At 31.2% G+C, this 20,917-nt stretch overlaps 2 protein-coding genes across 4 annotated transcripts; both read left to right on the plus strand.

Moving 5' to 3' along the window:
• The first annotated feature begins 3,310 nt into the window (after positions 1-3,310).
• Positions 3,311-15,266, plus strand: LOC128158265 (death domain-containing protein CRADD-like). Its single transcript, XM_052821027.1, has 3 exons — positions 3,311-3,439; positions 7,152-7,482; positions 11,562-15,266. Exons 2-3 carry the CDS (start codon positions 7,158-7,160, stop codon positions 11,885-11,887), a joined length of 651 nt encoding a protein of 216 aa, XP_052676987.1. The 5' UTR covers positions 3,311-3,439; positions 7,152-7,157; the 3' UTR covers positions 11,888-15,266.
• A 243-nt stretch (positions 15,267-15,509) lies between these two features.
• LOC128158261 (uncharacterized) lies at positions 15,510-20,733 on the plus strand. Of its 3 annotated transcripts, none has more exons than XM_052821021.1 (4): positions 15,510-15,575; positions 17,352-17,677; positions 18,287-18,617; positions 19,463-20,733. In XM_052821021.1, exons 2-4 carry the CDS (start codon positions 17,363-17,365, stop codon positions 19,795-19,797), a joined length of 981 nt encoding a protein of 326 aa, XP_052676981.1. In that variant the 5' UTR covers positions 15,510-15,575; positions 17,352-17,362; the 3' UTR covers positions 19,798-20,733. The 3 variants fall into 3 exon arrangements, with proteins under 3 accessions (XP_052676981.1, XP_052676980.1, XP_052676982.1); XM_052821020.1 differs by lacking the exon at positions 15,510-15,575 and adding an exon at positions 15,584-16,234; XM_052821022.1 differs by lacking the exon at positions 15,510-15,575 and adding an exon at positions 15,584-16,020.
• Positions 20,734-20,917: the final 184 nt, after the last annotated feature.

Consider the following 20,917-nt stretch of genomic DNA (forward strand, 5'->3'; position numbering starts at 1 on the left):
AATTCTTCTAAAAGCTGCTAAATGTTCCAATGAACACTTTTACTTAGTGAACAGTGTTTACACTGAATGTAATTTTGATATAAATTTACATGCAGTACCAATCAGACCCAACCTAACACCAGAGCAGGCCCCAACTACATGTAAACCCCAGGCTTATTTTGGGGTTTACTTAAGGTCTGCTTTTTAAAAATTTGCGTCCACTCGGGGTTTACATTGAGTTTGTTCGGAGATTGTTTTTAGAGATGTATAAACCATGTTCTGTCATCTAAAAAATATCAGCAAGTGATATTTCTTTTTCGAACATAGTTACATTTAATGCGATAGAGTTTCAAATATCTTATAGAAAGTGGTTTTAGAGGATTTTCAATTTTTTTTTCTTAATCAAAAAATATTATGAATTGGAATTCATAGAGAAAAGAGACTTACCAAAACCTTGGCCTGACCCACAGAAATACGCCTGGGGATGTGTTGGTTCCGGATTGCACGTGCATGCTTCAGAGTAGGTGCATACAAAGATGATGGTCAGTACAACACACAGAATCACCGACTTAGTCATAGTGATAGTGTCACCTATAGCTAGCTATTGAACTGGGTGAACGTTTCCAAAAAATTGTGTTATTTATATATGTCAAGTATACTACCGGATGTTGAAATTAACACGAGAAAAAACATTCATTAATGTTAGGTCAATTACATGCATAAGTTTCATTTGTAGGGCATTTGTAGGACATTTGGAATTTTGAATGAAAGACATTCAATTTATAAATGCAATGATTACCTGAACATTTAATTTATATCATTTATTAGTTACAATTTTTTTAAAGAATCTGAAATGCAATTATTTTTGTTTGTGTAATGAAAAAAAATCATATTCCAAAAATATAGGCTTAAATTATAAACTTAAACATCCTTTCGAGTACTAATTAGATGTTTTGAGTACTAGTAGTGATAATTTAATTGTTAGTTTTTAAATTTCGAGTATTAGCTGAATTATAATTGCCCGTGAGTTAATTGTATATTCCAGCCAAGGCAGTTATAATGGAACAATGTGATTTACAAATTCAATTTCCATTCAATGTATAGCATTGCTTTTTAGCTCACCTTAACCGAGAGCTCAAGTGAGCTCGTCCATTGTCTGTAGTCGTTGTTGTCGTTATCATAATCATAATCCCCGGGGGTAGGATGGGGCCACAATAAGGGAATGAATTTTTATGCACAAATAAAGAGAGAAAATTTTTTGAAATGTTGTTCTCAAAAACTTTTTGGCCAAAAAAGCTGAAACTTGTGCGGAAGCATCTTCAGGTAGGGTAGATTAAAGTTTTTCAAATCATGAATCCGGGGGATAGGGCTGAGGTACAATGGGGGATCGATTTTTCTTTTAAAAATAGGAATACATATAGAAAAAAACCCCTCTAAAACTCTTCTGGAAAAGCATTCAGCCCAAAAGCTGAAACTTGTGTGAAAGCACAGGGTGTGCAAATTAAAGATTGATCAAATCACGGTTCCCTAAAGAAGGGTGGGGTCACATAGGAAGGGTGGGGATGAAATAGGAATAGAGAAAAATCTTCTCACAAATACAGAAAAAAACAAAAGGGGCTTGAATTTAAACATAAAAATATTTGGATAAAAATAGGAAGATATTTTTAAGTATTATGCAAGATCTACTGTACTTGGTTGTCAAGATATTTTGAATTTATTTCGATACTGCAATGCTGATTTGATCAGAGTCGGTGAGCAATGTGGCTCCTGGGCCTCTTGTTTATAACGTTAACTTTATTGCTTAATCAATAAAATGCTTCTTTTGGTGATAATATTTTACACAATAAATTGCATTTCTTTGGTATTCCATATGGTTATGTGTAGGTACTTATCATTGTAGAAAAAAATGCTTGCAAACATGTACGTATGTAACACACGTTTAGCGGGTTATGTGGTTATTTTTGAATTCCTGCAATGATCGCTTATTGTATTATTTAAATCACATACTAGCACAGTGTGTTTTGTTTTAGGCCTCTTTGTCTGTTTAACGAAGTACAAATCGTGTTTCATTAAAATCGCAATTAAATTTATGAAGCGTTACATTTACATTTAAGAATAAAACTGCCTTTAAAACAACCATCGTTCCATTCTTCGCTATTCATTTCATCAAAGTTATTCATAACTAGCTAGCTCGCAACTACTTGGGTTGGTAGTTTAAAAATGCATGCATCTGTAGCAACTTCTAAGAAAAAAAATCACAATTATAAGTTCTGATGAGTTCATCGTATTGACACCTGCAATCTTGTACAGTCCATGCATTTGACACAGTTGTGTGAATTAACATGCGGATGTTACTTAAAAAAACATTACCTTTACATGTCAACATGCACTTCAAGAAAGGTTAACAGAACGAATATATGCAAAAAAGCTGACTTTTGATTTGTTAAACCGTTGTCTAAATTTAAAGGGAATATATCAAAATCTTGTGACTTTTGTAACATCTAGACGTTTTAGTCACTTTGCGCGTTTAAATGCAAAAACAATACCTGAAAATGCACCGCATGTTACTACAATAAAAACAGGTCACTAGTTTTTACTTTTTCCCTTTCATTACATTATACGTTTACATTCGATTAATGTGCAATATCAATTAGTTTGCATGCATGTAAAGCTTTATCTATATGTTAATGTATATATTCTGAGTACATGCATATATCATGACATGTACATGTAAAAATAATACTCCGACAAGTAATAATACGTGTAATATCGATCAAGTAGCATGTGTATGCGTATTTTTCATCATTGGGGTTGTTACCCAATTCACACTAGTCTGGAAATGTAAAATGCATACATTAACATGTATAAAAGATAATAGGTGCATATATCAGCCCTAACCCCCCCCCCCCCCCCCCCCCGGTTTCGAAAAGGGGACGAGAGCGAAACAGTGATGGGACATATCAGCCCTACCCCCCCCCCCCCCCCCCCCCCATTTCGAAAAGAGGACGAGAGCGAAACAGTGATGGGACAGTAAAGACAGTACCTAAAATGGTAAATGATTTTCTCGTTTTGAAATAAGTAACTATCAAACGATTATTAATATCCACAAATTAATTAATGAATTACACAAATACAAGAATACTTGCGCGCGGACCTATAGCTATCCGTGAGTGCTTATAAAAAAACACATATATAAATATAATTTCTCATTGCCCCAACTTAACCACCCGAACTTCGTGTAGGAAGTGCCCTTAACACCCCCCCCCCCACACCACCACCACCACCACCACCCACCACCCATCACAACCATTGAAGGAGCACTCCTCTAGATCCACCAAGGAACCCGGAAATAAATATATTTATCGAGCTAGTTTTATATACTACTGTGAAGATATTATTTCCTGATTAAATTTAAAGAAAAAAGGATACCTGTCTGGTGACATTATATCAAATACAACAGGTAAATATAAAAATGACTATCAGAATAATTAAATCTAACCAACTGGTGATATTTCAACAGGTAATTATGAATATAAAAATAACTCTCAGATTAAGTAACATATTAATCAACACGGACTGACGGAAGGAAATCAGCCTGTCTATTTCATTTATCAGTTTATTATGAGTGATAATGATCTATAAATAGTTACATATAAGGATGTGAGACTGTACTACACTGTAGTGTATGTTATATATTATACCTATACTTACTCGCTATGAGGACGATAGCAAGTTTTAACTTAAATTGTCCTTCTCGACAGCAACTATTTTTCGCAGTGAGGGGAGAAATAAACTTGATATTTATTATGACTAAATCCACCATAGGCAGATAGCAAAAAACTATGGTATATCATGGGGGAAAAGGAGCATGTTTATTCATTGTAATTTTACATTGAAAAAATATACACAGTATAATAAATTGGAATTGGTTTGAGCCAACATTGGGGCATACATGAATGATCTCCAGCTTACCTATATGTACATGACATTTATACAAATGAATACATGTAGTTGCTACAGTTAAATGAGAAAGAAACAAGTATAAAGAATATGTGTTTTACTATTGTTTCAAGCTAAAAAAAAATGAGTCAATGACCTTTAACATTTGAACCAGTGCAGTATTGTGCAATTATTTCAGCATGTTCAGGTATCTGGAATGCCATGCAATGACTCAATAAAATCAAAGTACTGAAGTACTAACGCTAGTTGATTTTATTGATGATTATTTATTGTAAATCAATGATATGTTTTTAGGCATGGAAAGTAGTTTCTTAAGGTGGCTCTATACACCCACAGTTTATTCCAATTTTCAATAGAAGACCAAAAAACAAAATTAATCAAATATTAAAATGATGATAGGGATACTATGAATATTTTTAAAGAATTTTTAAATGTTTTTTCGCGTTTTTGTAAAATAATTTTTAAAAAGTTAACTATTAACAAATTAAGAGAATTTTTTTTTGTCATATGATGGATATTTCCTTTGGACACTTAAAAAAAATATAACACTTCTTAACATTAAAAAATTTTATTATTGCAATTTTTTTTAGTATTTCCCCAAAACATAAATTTTCATATTTTCTTACTCTGTTGACAAATCATCTGAAAAGGCTGCTTGATGTTATAAGAAAATGTATTTTAATAAATGTGACATAAAAATTTGAATGAAAATCAATGCAAATAAACACAAAAAATATTTTAAATTTATTTGGTATGAAAGTTCCTCAGGTAAGAGTTATCGTTCCTAAGTCCCAAGGCCCAAACACATTGGGGACTTTTCATTTCCGAGATGTAGAAAATTTCCTAAACATCATGTTGGAATGATAAATACATACATATTTCATTATAGGCCTATATAAGTAGGTATATTTGCTTTAATGCAAAACTAAGTCAAATAAATAAAGGAGAAAATTAACTAATAGGATTTATGTATCCCAACCTAAGAGAAATTCAAAGCCACCCTCCCATCCCCCTTAAGGTGGTAATTAGGAACACCTGTTGATATTAATGTGGATAAAAATATATTTTGATTGAAATACTTTCACTGGTTTAGAATTTTCTTTCACAATATTCAACCAAAAAATACGTTTTAGAAAATTTTGAAAAGTCAAAAATTTAATTGTCCTCAACGGGATTCGAACTCATGACCTACAGGTTAGTAGTGAACCCACTAAATCCACTGCGCCAGGCTGTAAGATGAAGGTGATGGGAAAGAAAGTATTCAAAAAATTATACTTGATTTTATTCTTTATTTCGATAAATAATACGACACAACGTGAAGGTGTCATATACCGCATTATTGTAAGTATTGAATTTTCCAATTATCAAGTTAAATCTATTCATATAACAAATTTTTCAAAAGAGCTGTCCCCACACAATTCGCCTCAGGTTAAATCAGCCAGCACCGGAAATGCATGATTCCTAGTGATGGGAAATCGGAAAAATTTCATAATCGATTATCGGAAATAATCGAAAGTGTATAATCGATTAAATAATCGAAAATTTTCAAATTATGTTGAATTGAATGAAACTCTGAACAAAAACTTGCGTCTTGCGTTGTATATACAGTAATATATACTTGTTTCAGTTGTTTGAAATTATTAAACATTTTTTCAAATAAATCAAATAATATATGTTAATAAAATTTATATATTATTACATGTATGCACACACAATCTTATTTACTGCACCTGGTTAGATAAAAGAAAAGTTAGAAACAAGTTCAAACTTCAAACAATTAACATATTAAACAATTTAAAATATAACAAATTAATTTGAAATTCAGAGTTCAAATTCTATTTCAAAAACATTAAACCAATTTAATATAACATTTAAACATCGTGACTAGAAAATTTACTACTGGCCGAGTCACAAGACATACATGTACCACTTCAATGTTTCACCAGAACATTTCAAGGTTTTTATTCAAGAAAATAAGCAAGTCAACAATCCAAAATACTTTAAAGTTTGTATTTGGATATGGAAATATTTCCTGAGTCATGTTATTGTTGGGATCTTGATTAGTGGCATTTGCCTCGTACCCGAAGCTTGCACATCGCGCCGCCATTTTGTTAATAAACCTATTTTCGTTTTGATGTTTGAAAAAGTCAAGTCGTACGAAGAATTTTCGTAACTTACGTTTGTATTAAATTTTTTTTAAAATAATCGATTATGAAAATCTTAATCGATCATCGACATCGGGAGACATTTAGCGACCGACTTTAGATTGTCGGCGATAATTGGCCCATCACTAATGATTCCAGATTTACTTTTTTGCGTACTGCGTCATCAAAAAGTGGTGTATAGAGCCACCTTAATGCTGTATTTGAATAATAACGCACATTATTTTTAATATGAATTATCGGACTTTTTCGAAAAGAATTCTAGATTAAAGATTGAAACCTCATAAATATAAATATCTAATGTTTAAAGATAAAACTAACTCCATCAAACTCTACAATGCATTATGTAGCAGTAATCATGGTAATCGAAACATTTCTGGGAAATTGTATCCAAGCAATATTGAACTAAGGTGCAGGAACACTTTTCAACAATAAAAATTATCTAAATTGTTTAAACCATATAAAATCTGACTATTTTCAAGGCATTTATAATTAAATTAGTTTCCTTGAAAAGCAATGCCTCAAAATATATTACATCAAATTTATGGATTATTTTCAAATAATAAGTCTTGTCAGCAGCGATGATTTGTGCTAAAGTCCAAATACTGTTTCACTTCAGGTTTACCAGAGTAACTGCATAGAAAGTTGATTTAAATCAATTCCCAAAAAACAAAAACAAAAAACTAACATCTGTTTTTTAATATATTTATGTTTGAATGTGTGACAGTTAGGGTGAGTGCCGCTGGAATTTATTCGCCAATTTTTTCTTGGTTAATTGTGTTATGTAACCAATGGCAACAGCTGCAGCTTACATGTACCATTAATTTAACCTGATGCTTGTTCCCAAACTGTTAACAAGTCAAAGGCACAATATTGACACTATGCTATTAATGCATGAATTAAAGTGCACATGTTAGGCTTGAAAGTTACTGAAAAAAGCCCCTCAGAACCCCTATTCCTCTCTGACATGACCCCCCAAAAAAATAACTGCTATGAGGATTATGCAATTACAAATAAATTTCTAATGATTATCTAAATCTTTTTTTGTAGAATAGAATGCCAAGTAAGATAAACAACCCTATTTCTGCTGAGGATACGCAACGAATAAAAAAGAATTGGATTTTTCTAAAATCAGAACTTGAGCAAGAAGCAATAAGGGATAATTTCATGGTGGAAGATATATGGGATTTGCCCGACTTCCAAGAAATAGATGCGGAGAAAACACCTCAAAAAAGAAATGAAGTTTTCTTGAAATTACTTTTGAGATCTGGACCAAGGGCGTATAAGATATTTATTGCAGCATTGAAAAATCACAATTCGTATCATATTGTAGAAAAGCTTGAGAGTACGGAGATCACAGAAAACAATCAGGCAGTATTAGGTAAGTTTACAAAATGAAATTTAATAAATGATTGAAAATTTGAAATGATTTTAGACAATGGATAACTGTACTGTTCTTGATATAGATTCGTTTTGTTCAGTATACAGTTTAGCTTAAAAAGGCCAAACATTTGGGAGTAGAACAAATTCAGATCATGAGAGAGAAAGGGGAAATAATGTGAAGTTAATTTATGCCTTAATTTGTTGAACTCTTTAATAAAATAATTTGATCTATATACATATTTAGGCCGCTTTAAGTCAGCTGGAGAGCAGTCAGACTTGAGGACTGATATACAGTAACCAAGAGCTAAGATTGTATGTCAAGAACTTGGTTTCTTTTACTTGTATATAAACTTTCCTGTCAATCTGTGCCAAATGTTTGTATAGAAAGTTGATGTCAATATAACCATTTGACAACATGCTCGGACAACGGAATTGAATGATGCATACCAATTTCTAAGTCATAATATTAACTGAAAATGAATAGACTTAAATAAATTTTGTAACAATAAGAATCGATATCCGAACATAAATATACCAAAACAAAATTATTATCCATTCCAAGGGTTTATGATGCATGGGTAGGTAAATTTCAATGTCACCATAGTGACTCAGGTAACTTATTGCAATCGTCTACTTCTGTCGTCGTGTGTCGTATGTTAACAATTTTACATTTTTAACTTCCTCTTGACAATACAAGGCCTATTAATACCATATTTAATATGAAGCATCTTTATGGTAAGAGGAATCTTAACTGTGAAATTCTAGCCCTATCGTCCTCAGGGTGTCATAGTTGGGGCCAAATATTAATGTTAAAAAAATGTCTTCTTTACTCCCAAACATTTGAGGAAAAAACTGAATGCATAGTTATAATGATGTCCATGAAGCTCTTTACCAAAATTGTGAAATTCAGGACCCGTGGAACAGGGGTTCAGGCCCTAGGGTGGCCATTATAGCCATATAGTGAAAATGTATTAAATCTTAGAAAATCTTCTTCTTACTTCACACATGTTGGGAAAAAATGGATGCCTGATTATAATGTCCATGAACTCCTCTACATAAATTGTGAAATTTATGGCCCCTGGGTCAGGGGTTCAGGCCCGAGGGCGGGTGTAGATGGCTATATAGTATGAATGCATATTAATATGTTAAAAAATCTTCATCTCTACTCCCACACATCTTTTTAAAAAAACCTGAATAAATATGTAGATCGGGAAACCCTCTACCAAAATTGTAAATTTCAAGTCCCTTGGGGAATGGGTTTTGCCAAAATGGTCACATAGTTTAAATGCTTATAATGTTTAAAAATCATCTTTTCTTCTCCCACACATCTGTAAGAAATCTAAATTGATTACATAATTTTGTAGACTAGGATGCCGTTGATCTACCAAGATTGTAAATTTCATGTCCCACAAGGTACATGTTGGAGTTCTAACTCGAGGGTGGGGCCAAAATGGTCAGATAGTGTTAATGCATTTATTATTAAAAAATTGTCTTCTTTACCAAAATGGTGAATTTTATGTCCCCCAAGGTAGGGATTTTGAATCTAGGGCGGAGCCAAAAGTCATATTTAATGTATAGGGAAGGGTTTCTTACTGCAGGGTGTGGCCCAAAGGGTCATGGAGGTGGTAATGTATATAATGTTTAAAAATGTCTACTAACACAGAAATAGAACTGACTGCATAATTTTATTTAGAAAAAATATTAAGCTTTCATCTCTAATTATATTTCATGTCACCTTCATGTAAGGCAAGGGTTATGACTTGGGAGGTATATTTCTTATTTGTTAATATTCTGCCCTGGAATTTCAATTAAAGAACAGTTAATAGAGTTATCTCCCTTTGCTTGTTCATAATGGACTTATCTTTCCTTGTATGTTCATATTTAGTAATTAATCATCAAAGATAATGTGATTAAGAAGTTGTAAATTCAGACGTAAAGATAAGTAAGCATATATATTTTGAAACGGCGATTGTATTTTATCACTAATGCACTATTACTGTCACATTTAGATACTAAAGAAGAACTATTTATACCTTAATCATGTTAATATACTTCTGATCACATTTTGTCTGTCCATCTGTCTGTAAACTTTTTACATTTCACCAATTTCAACCAAACTTGGCACAGAGCATTCTTAGGCAAAGGGAATTCAAAGTTGTAAAAATTTAGGATTACACTATTTTTCAAAGAGAGATAATTAGGAATTATTGAAAATTTTTGAGAACTTTTCAGAAATCTTCCTTTCAAGAACCATTTGGCCAGGAAAGCTGAAACCTGAAGCATCTCCAGGTAGTGTCAATTCAAAGTTATGAAAATCATGATCCCCAGTAGTAAGGTGGTGCTACAATAGGGGGGGGGGGGGTTGTCAAATTTTAATATAAGAATATATAGAACTAGACTCTTGTTGCAAAAACAACAAAAAGTCTTCTGTTTTTATATACATGTATCAATTTAACTGTAAGACATTGCTTTCTCACACAGAAAAATAGTGGATATGCTAATTATTGTGAATGAAATATCCAGACTTTACTTCCATGTAAAACAACGAGAATGGAAAAGAAATCAATTTTTGAAGTACTTTCTGTGACGACCGGAAGTAACGCCGAAAGAAACCAAACGTTTAACATTTTTACAATCCTAAGTCAATCTTTCCTCAAAGTTTGGTTGTTCACGTCTTTGCCAAATCTGCTATCTCGTTGAAACAATATATATTTGTCTCAGACCAGAAATGGACGAATAGAAGTGATTAATAAAAACAAAAGCTGGTATTTCTAGTAAATTTATCTAGCGTACATCACTGTTTATCAGGCTAGATGAAACACCCAAGAAAGTCAGTTAAACTTGTTAAAAACATGATTTGTTACAAAGGGTTCAGAGTTTGATGAAGGTTACTATCCCGTATATAAACGATTGTCTAGGTTCTTTTTGATAGCTGCAATCCTCAACATGTGATATGACTATAAAATCAACCAGGTAGAGAAGTATAGAAGTATAGAAGATAATAATCATAAAAATATCCAGGGGGAAAATGAATTTTTATTTATACAGGATCTACACGTATTATACATTGACCAGCTAGTTTGTATTATAACTCCAATAAGCTGATTTTATCATACCTATTGTTATTCAGGTGAGCGATGTGGCCCATGGGCCTCTTGTATAATTTAGAATGCTTTAGGAATGAATATCTAGTAATCAATTGAAAATTGAGGGTCAGTCATAGAGTTTTAAGCAAGATACAGGGCTCACAATTCTTTGTCATGTATACAAGGCTCGTGCATTGATTTTGTTTACACAGGGTCAATTTACCAGTAGAAATATTTTTTTAAGCTGATTTGTCTATCTTTTAGTTCATTTTTCGCAAAAATACAGTAAACTCGGTTATAGCGAAGTCCTAGAGACCGATGGATTTGCTTTGTTATATCCGTAATTCTTTATATTCGTATAACGAATTCTTAATAATAACTATAGCGAGTTCACTATATACATTTTTCTTAAACCAGACTTTATTTTTTGCTAATTGAGGCTTATTATGAAAATACATTCTTTTGATACCTTTACAAATCGAATTGTAAATTAAAGAATTTATATGAAAATAATAATAATTCAAACGATTATTTTTTTTAACTGTAAAGAAATTCGTTATAAAAGTCTTAAATTTTGTTAATATTCACTTCTACAGTACTCAAAATCAGTTCGCTATATCCATAAATTCGTTATATCCGAATTTGTTATAAACGTAAAATTTTGCAAAGATTTCATTAAAATTTATCGGGGACTAAATGAAAGATTTCAGGCAGAGAGGTGATCGTCATTATAATTTTAATTTTTTTAACTGCACAATCATACTTATTTAAATGCATATATATGAGATTCCATAACAGGTCTGTGAATGGGCTATGGTACTGAGGTGACCGTTAAGGCCTGTTGGCCTCTTGTTTGTTTCGTATTACACTGGGCGAAAAAGAGTATAATTTTTAAGTATAAGATATATTAAAATCAATAGTGTTTTTAAAATTTATGAATTTGAACATTATTTTTTTTTTTTTTTTTTTGTTTTTTTTTTTTTGCCATCAGATCATTTAACTAGTTTGACAGACAACCAGAAAACTCATGTTCTGACGGAAGCAACCCTGCTCAAATTCAACAAAGTTGTGGGTAGTGATATTGAAATATTCGGGAAAGCCTTACAATTGAAACAAGCAGACATTGATTCGACTCGAATGGAAAATTCACACTCAGTGGCCACCCAAATCCACAAGATTATACTCAAGTGGAGGAACAGAAATGGTAAAATGGCAACCTTAGGAACATTTACTAAGAGTTTGATGGACGCGGAGGCTGCAGGGGCTAGTGTTGATTGGGATGTTTTTGATCAAGGTGTGAAAGAAGTGACTTCTTAAAAACTCAGCAGGATCATGAATCCAAAAAAAAAAAAACAATAATTTGTGCAGAGTAACACATGGTCATCGACCATTGCTACTTTTTATGGCATTGAAAAACACTTTTATTCCTGTTTGAAATCACCCACAATTTCAACACTGGTACGGCACGATTTTGCTTCACTTCAAAATGCTTATATGCAGTGAGTTTGGAATTTGAATAAGGATAGAAAAAATGGTGCCTTCAGATAGAATTTATTTTAGGAATAAGAAATCATTCCTCAACATTTATGGAGAAATCATTGATGTCGGGCACTTGATCAAATCCAATAAAGCTCGTCGGAGATTGAATCATGTACGGACTGTGTTTGTTTCCCCACAAAAGTCAAAGAAAATTTTCGTGCTATAGCGACTATTTATTTTTTTTTCAATTAGAGAATGTACAATTAAAAGTTTACACAGAAAAAGACACTGAAAAGAGTAAAAAAAAATTCCTTGAAAGATTTTGTTAAATACTAGTACATGCATGATTATATCATTTTCTTATTTCAACAGCAAGAAACTTTAACAAGTTAATAAGTTGGTAGTGATAACTATGAAATTTAAAAAAATCAGAAAATTAATAATTCATTTAAACTTACTAAGTTTTGTTAACTCGTATCATTTTCCTGGAGAAAATATTTATTTTGCAAAATGTGTAAGTTCTTTCACTTTTTATCAATAACTTATAATATTTGATGAATCATAATTATTTCCTATATACACTTCAATGGACAGAAATAATGCAGTTAATAGATTCAGATTCATTAAAACAAAATTGATAGTAGAAATGTAAAAATTACTTCCTTATTGGACGCGTATTGTGTGTATGGTACATTTATGTACAAGTGCTATGCATATTTGAGTCCCATAACGTATAATATACAATTTTCCACTTGATTGCTATTTACATGTACCATGCTTACCATATACATAAATATTTACAATAATATTGTATTGTATTGTGGGCAATACTATTTATTCTAATTAATACATGTAAATCAAATTGGAGTAAAAATTTTACATGTAGATGGAAGGTTATGTTTTGTGTGAATGAAATTGTTAAAATGTTTGGAGGATTCTTTTTGTTGATGTTTTGTTCTAATCTGGCCCTCTTAATGGTTTTTTATTACCCCCGCAAACAAAGTTTGGGGGGTTTATTTGAATCGCCATGCCCGTCTGTCTGTCCATTTGGCTGTAGGCATAACATGTTGAACACCATCTGAAGATTTGCACCTGCAATTTTTATTTTAAGATCAGAAAAGATTTAATAATCTTATTAGTTTTCATTTTCCGTATCCTGTATATTGTACACTGATGTTGAAAAGTAAGGGAGTTAATCCTAGCAATGTTTGTTAATTAATTTATAGTAAACGCTCTAAAATATATTTAAATAAGAACATTCAGAATGAGTTTTTTTTTGTCTTTATTTCTTAATTTAATAATTATATGTTTAATAAGTATGCTATCAACTCAAAATGCAAATTAGTTGTTTGTAATTGATACATCCTTAGGACCTAAATTTTAATAAATATTTTATTTTGTTTTGAATACAGTTTCAAATAAACCAAAAGGTTCTATCATGATAGGGAATTATTTAATTCTGGTTGTAACACTTATTGGTTAAACAAATTCATATATATCCTATAACATACATAGCCTACGAAGATGCAAAACATATTAACCCGCTTGACGTTATGTTTAAGATTTGTTAAAAATTAACATCACTTTACTAAATTATGGGTCTTATATTCTGATTTTAGTTGTAAAAAAATTAAATTATAAGGAAAAGATTCCATTTATCACCTATGTTATACAAGTATAGCATAACTTTGGAAAGATTACGTTTTTTTATAAACTGCAAAGCGGTTTATATTAGCGTGAACTGTCCCAAGTTGTTATACTGTATAACATAGGCAGAAAAATTTATTCCTTAAATAATTTATATCATTTTTAACAAAGAAATGAATTATTTTGAATAATGACACGTAGAAGCTGTTCAAATTTAGTGGTCAAATAAATTGATCCTATAGGCCATTAATGTAAGTGAAATTCAAAATCATTGGTATGAATGTAGTGCTATTAATATTTATATACAAAAATAATGCAAATGTGATAAGGCAAAATGATATCAAAATGCAAGCTCATTCATAGTTCTATGGGATAAAATTTCTGAGAGTTGCATTGTACCATAAAAGAATAAGAAAATTTTAAGACAATTATATGCATCAGTCAAGACTCAAATTACAAACGTATTCAATTTAAGGTTATATTAAAAGGGGTATTTTACAGTAATGTGAATTTTGACTGTTTTATTCTTTGTTGACTAAAATTTTTCTTAACAAATATAGAATATTTTTTTTATATACGTGTCAAACCTAAATGAGTCAATTATATTTTTAAGTTACTTTAATCAAATTCATATTTGTCATCTTTTAAATAAGCATTGCTGGGGTGTAAGTCCCATTAGGACAAGTCTAGTTGAATGCTATTGTACAAATATATTCCAGGCTTTGGATATATTTATGCACATAATCCAAGAGTAAGTCCCTACTTTTTTGTTAAATAAATGCGTGGGGATTTTTTCTCTTCAAATTATTTGTATAGTATCTTGTAAAATTAAAAACAAAATTATATCACAACTGATTAATACTTTTTTTCACCAGAATTTTCTTCATATTTTTTTCAAAATTATTACGGAAATTGAGATATCTTGACATATTTGTGTAAAGTCAGGTTAAGGTGGTATGGGATATATCCATATTTTTACGAACTTTATATCGAAATACCCAATAAAAGAAAAATTATAAAATGTTTTCTTTCAAAATAGATGTATTGTTATATGTTTATGGGTTATAACGTTAACTATGAATCTGTATGTCATGAGTTTGAATCCTGCTTGGGCTTAATGTTTTTTTACATTTTCAAAAAGTTTTTAATCACTTTTTTGGGGTCAAATATTGTAAAATTTGGAAATTCTAAACCGGTAAAAGTATTTTGGTTATAATGTACTAGTATCCACATTAATATCGACAGATGTCCCATAACACCTTATATGGCTTATCTTTCTCTTTTAAACTTAGAGTTATACATTTATCAGTTGCACATTAATTGCTTAAAATGCAGAAAACTATTCAAGAATTAAGTTCTGTCATGGAATACGACACATCACGTGAATGCCGTCTAAATTTTTTAGATTTTTTAAAAAGCAAGCGTCAAAATTTAGACGGAAGGGTAACCTCTTTATCTTTAGATTCTTAGAATGATAAGATTGATCAGTTGATGCATCTTTGATCTTAACATATGATGTCCCAAAAAGTAAGTTTCTTTTTAATTTTATGTTTTGTTTTATGTATATGATCAAATTTTGAAATATATTAGAGGTTTACAATGTTTTTAAAGAGTAGTTTAAAAATAACATTAGAATCTATATAATGTTTTTACCTCACCCAAACTCGTGTAAGAAGCGCCGTTGACCCCCCCCCCCCCCCCCCCACACACACACACGATACACGCCTCTGGAATATCCCTTACCAGCCACTTCTAAATACAGTTCACATATTCCGGAAATAGATAAGTTAATCGGGTTTGTTTTGTATATTACTGAGAAGATGTCATTTCCAGCTTAAATTGAAAGTAGAAAAACGGATACTTGTTGATATAACAACAGGTAAATGTAGAAATAACTCTCAGAATGAGTTTATATAACCAAGAAGTTATTTTATTTAAGGAATAAGGAATCATTCTTTGAGTATTATGAGGTGATAATTTTGGTCGGGGTGTGATCAAATCCAATAAAGCCCGACGGGCTTTATGATACCGACCGAAATTATCGCCTCATATTATTCAGAGAATGATTCCTTATTACTTACATTTATAAAATTTTAAGCAATTGTACGATTAAATATTTAAATATAAATATGCAAATCCCGCTGGCGCCTCAATTTGGCGTCATTTGAAGTTATGGGTTATACAGTACAAAATCGACACGTAGTGTTATCACAGGCAAGACACTGGAAAATGTAAATATTTAACGTTATAACATGCCAATCAACATTGAAGCAAAGATAGTTATTCTGTTGGAAATCAACCCATTGTCTTTTTCATTATTTGAGGTAATTTAATAGTCTGTGAAAATGTAGTGATATGTACATTGTTTACTAATACATGAACCTGTGGAACATGTAAATGACCTCTGACCCTGGTCCACTGCCCACCCCAATACCTGGAGCTCCAGTGGCCAGTCCAGTCCCTTCCACTCACCAGTATACACCTACCTGTTTTGTCTTTGTGATGTTCCATGCATGATCCATATTTGTTCATCATAAGGTATTGCTTATATTGCCTTATGTACATGTACGGTGTAATGTTTACATAATATCGGTTTTACGACAACAGTTATACATGTATATATGTTTAAGGGTTTGGGATTTGTAACATTGTTCAAATGAAGACTGAAGTGTACCATGTAAATGTATGTTATATATCTATAAACGGGCTTTGAGGACGATAGCAAGTTTCTTGTCCCCCCTCAACAGCAATATTTTTAGCGAGGGTTTATATAAACTCGTTTTCATCCTCATATCAAGTAAAAAAATCTGTATTTTATTTTACCGAAGAAAACTTTATTTTTTGGCAATGCCTATTTTCTTGATGGTAACGTTAAACAAATTAGATCTAGTCGTCGGACTTTAAATTAAATATAGTAACACCCCTTTAACTAACTCGGATAATATCAGAGGTGTTCCGAGATTATAAACAAGGAAATTCGAATACTGCTGGTGCATAATTTTCATGACTTTGTACAATTAATTAATTATGAGCAGATAGCAAGGACACTAAATCACAGTAAGATAGAATAGCATGTTTATTTTCTGTTATTTTATATTTAAAAAATACACAGACGTTAGAAGTACATGTATAATAAATCGGTGTATCGGTTTGAGCAGAAATTTGCGCACATAACCTTATCTGTAAACTTAAGGATGTTTATACAAAAGAACACTATTTCTACAGATAAATGAAAAAGAAAGAAGTAAAAAGAATACGTGTATAACAATTATTTCATGCTTAAAAGAATGACTTTTAATATTTGAAGTAAGTTTGCCACCAGTGCATTCATATGCAACTATTTCAGCATGTTCAACTAAGTTGAGTGCCATGAATTGACTCAATGAAAAACAAAATCCACTAAACATCTGTCTAGCTTCTTACCTATTCACAACTCGCACACTATCAACACGATGCTAAATATATATTGTTGTATAAAATTAATCAACTTGCCTAATTATACAAGCCAATTATGGTGCATTAGTGAGTCTACTCAAGGTACAGAAAAAAACCTATGTATTATGTACCTCTCTCATGGTAAAAAAAATTCCCTCTCTTAGGATTATGCAATTTAAAAAAGATCTTTTTTTCTGATAACGTTAATCTTGTTTTGCAGACTAGTCAACAATGCCAAGTAAGATAAACAGCCCTATTTCTGCTGATGATGCTCAAAGAATAAAGAAGAATTGGGGATTTTTAAACAGAAATCTCGACCAAAATTCAATAAGGCGTGATTTCATGGACGAAGATGTATGGGATGAGCACGACTTCCATGAAATAGATGCGGAGAAAACACCTCAAAAACGAAATGAAGTTTTCTTGAAATTACTTTTGAGATCTGGACCAAGGGCATATAAGATATTTATTGCAGCATTGAAAAAGCAGAGTTTAGATTATATTGTAGAAAAGCTTGAAAGTACAAAGATCATACAATACACAGGGGTATGATAAACCTGTTTAAGGGTTATAGCGAAGTTTTATTGAGTCCCTGGTAAAATTCTTAATAAATCCTGGCAAAATGTTACGATTAAAACGAATTCGAATATAACGAATTTACGGATATAGCTAACTGATTTTGAATCCCGTAGAGAAGAATAGTGAAGAAATTTAACACTTTAATAAAAAAAAATTGCAGTTTAAAAAGGTTTGCATTACCATTTTGCGTAATAGTTTGAAAGAATTTATTTTCATATAATTTTTTCAATTCACAATCCAAGGTATCAAAGTAATGCATTTTTATTTTAAGCCTCAGTTAGCAAAAATTATAGTATGGGGAAAGAAAACATTTATATAGTGAATTCGCTATAAGTTTTATTACGGATTCATTATACAAATGTAAGGAAATACGTATATAACAAAGTAAATCCATTGGTCCCTAGGACTTCGCTTTAACCGAGTTTCAATATCTATCTATCTATCTATCTATCTATCTATCTATCTATCTATCTATCTATCTATCTATCTATCTATCTATCTATCCATAACAAATTACCCCTCTGAAGATTATGCAATTTTAAAAAAAATCCTCATTATCTTAATGTTGTTTTGTAGACTACAATGCAAAGTCAGATTGACCAACCTATTTCTGCTGAAGATGCACAACGAATAGAAAAGAATATGAGTTTTCTAACTCAACAACTCGCTCAAGACGAAATAAGGGATAATTTTATAGAGCAACTAATATGGGATGTGCCGCACTTCGAAGAAATAGATGGTGAAAATACACCTCAAAAAAGGAATGAAGTTTTTTTAAAATTACTTTTGAGATCTGGACCAAAGGCGTATGAGATATTTATTGCAGCATTGAAAAATCACAATTCGAATCATATTGTAAAAGAGCTTGTGAGTACGAAGATCACACAAAACAATCAGGCAGTATTAGGTAAGTTTATAAAAAGAAATATATGATTGAAATGATTTTAGATAATGAATACATGCACTGTTTTTTTTAATAGATTCATTTTGTTTAGTAAACGGTTAAGCTTGAAAAGTTTTAACAGTTAGCCATAGAATAAATTCAGATTATGAGAGAAAAAGGGGAAATAATTTAAAGTTATGCCTAAACTTGTTAACCTCTTTAATAAAATAAATTGATTTTGATAGATTATTGCATCATATTTCTTATATCACATCCTATAGTAACCCAAGGCCGCTGTTTATCAGCCGGAGAGCCATCAGGCGTAAGGGTTGATTTACACCAACCGAAGGCTGATATTGGATGTAATATAAAAATGCCATGTCATGATTTTTCCAAATAGAAAACATAAAAAAAACAATATAAAATTATGTGATCGATAATTATTGTCAACAAATCCGTCGATGTCTATCGCGTTTCTTTCCTGTAAATTTGCGTCAGCTGTTTGTGTACCAAGTTGACGTCGACGTAATGATTTGACCTGATGCTCGGACAACTGAATTGAACGACGCATTCCAATTTCTAAATGAAGTCTTAAAAACCGAACCTTTATGGAACAAATATGGCAGGAAAGGGGTGTTTAATCAATTTTATTATACATAGAGGGTGCGTTATCATTAAACACCCCAAGGGTGTTGATACATGGTTATGCAAATATTCGGTTTATATTGCAAGATATATATATATAAAATATAAAAAATATAAAAGAGCATATTTTTCTTCAAGATGTAATAAAATTAATTGTGTTTATTAAAATTATTAATTCCTTTATTTTTATCTTTTTATTTATTTTTTTTTTTTGTCATCATCAGATCATTTTGCAAGTTTGACAGACGAACGGAAAACCCACGTTCTGGTGAGCACAGACCTGCTTAAATTCAACAAAGTTGCGGGTAGTGATATTGAAATATTCGGAAAAGCCTTACAATTAAAACAAGCCGACATTGATGGGATTCGAATGGTAAATCCATTGTCGGTGCCCACCCAAGTCCACCAGATAATTCAGATGTGGATGAACAAAAATGGTAAATTGGCAACCTTAGGACGTTTTACAAAGAATCTGATGGATGCAGAGGCTGCAGGGGCTAGGATTTATTGGGATGAGTTTTATAAAGGTGTGGAACAAGTGACTTCTTTAAAATCATGAAGCAATAAAATGGTGATAAACAAGCACGAGTGCAGGGTAACATATATGCTCCAACTATTTTTTTTATTGCATTGAAAAACAATTTTGTTCCTGTTTGAAATCACCTTCAAATTTACTTCAGTTCAAAAGATCTAGTGCGTTGTGTTTGAAAGTTGAATAAAATTAGAAAAAAAGTTGCTGATGAATGAGAAATAATTCTTTTTATCTTTTATGGGAAGATCATTACAGTCGGGCATTCAATCACGATTAAATTAATCATTATGATTGAATTAATCATGTTCTGACTGTACTCCCCATTAAAGTTGAAGAGTTATTTCTTGTTACTTATATTTTTTCAATATTAAAATGTAATACTTGAATTTAATACACAGACAAAGAGTGAAAAAACACTGAAAAATATCAATATTTCCCTTGAACGATTTTGTTAAAATGCATGCATTATCATTTCAGTTTCTTTATTTTAACCCATTTTTTCACCTCTATAGAAACATGTTTTGATTTAAATTACATTTTCTACAAATTTCAAAACCGAATTTGCTTTCTATTAGTAGTATAGGCCATTTATTTATACTTTTATTGATATTTTAAATCAATAGCTTATTACATGTATATAAACACTCTGCTGGAAAAAACTTTATAGTTATATCTATTAATACAAAATTGATTGTAGAAAATTTTAAAATGATTTCGCTACTGTTTGTATTGTACATGTACAGTTGTATACAAGTGCTAAGCCCATTTGAGTCCCCAAAAGTATGATTCTTAAAAGATGCTGATTTGAATGGGATTTATCATGTTTACCATATACATATATTTACAATAATTTTGTATTGTTTTCAATATTTGTTGTTCTCTTAAAATATGTAAACAAATTTAGAGTAAAAATTTGCAATTGTACTTGTAATTATAATTGTTATAAAATTGAGGATTCGTTTTGTTGATGTTTTGTTATTATTTAAATAGTAAGTAATCATTGTTTGAGTATTATGAGATGATGACAGTTGCTCTCTGATGACCATAGTTCAGTTACTACATGTCCTAACTTCAACAAATGCATGGCTGGTGGATCTTTTGATACCAATGCACACTACAGTCTTGGATGGTGAAGTGTAGTGTAATG

Source organism: Crassostrea angulata, chromosome 8 (genome assembly GCF_025612915.1).
Source record: "Crassostrea angulata isolate pt1a10 chromosome 8, ASM2561291v2, whole genome shotgun sequence".
Classification (NCBI taxonomy): Eukaryota; Metazoa; Mollusca; class Bivalvia; order Ostreida; family Ostreidae; genus Magallana; species Magallana angulata.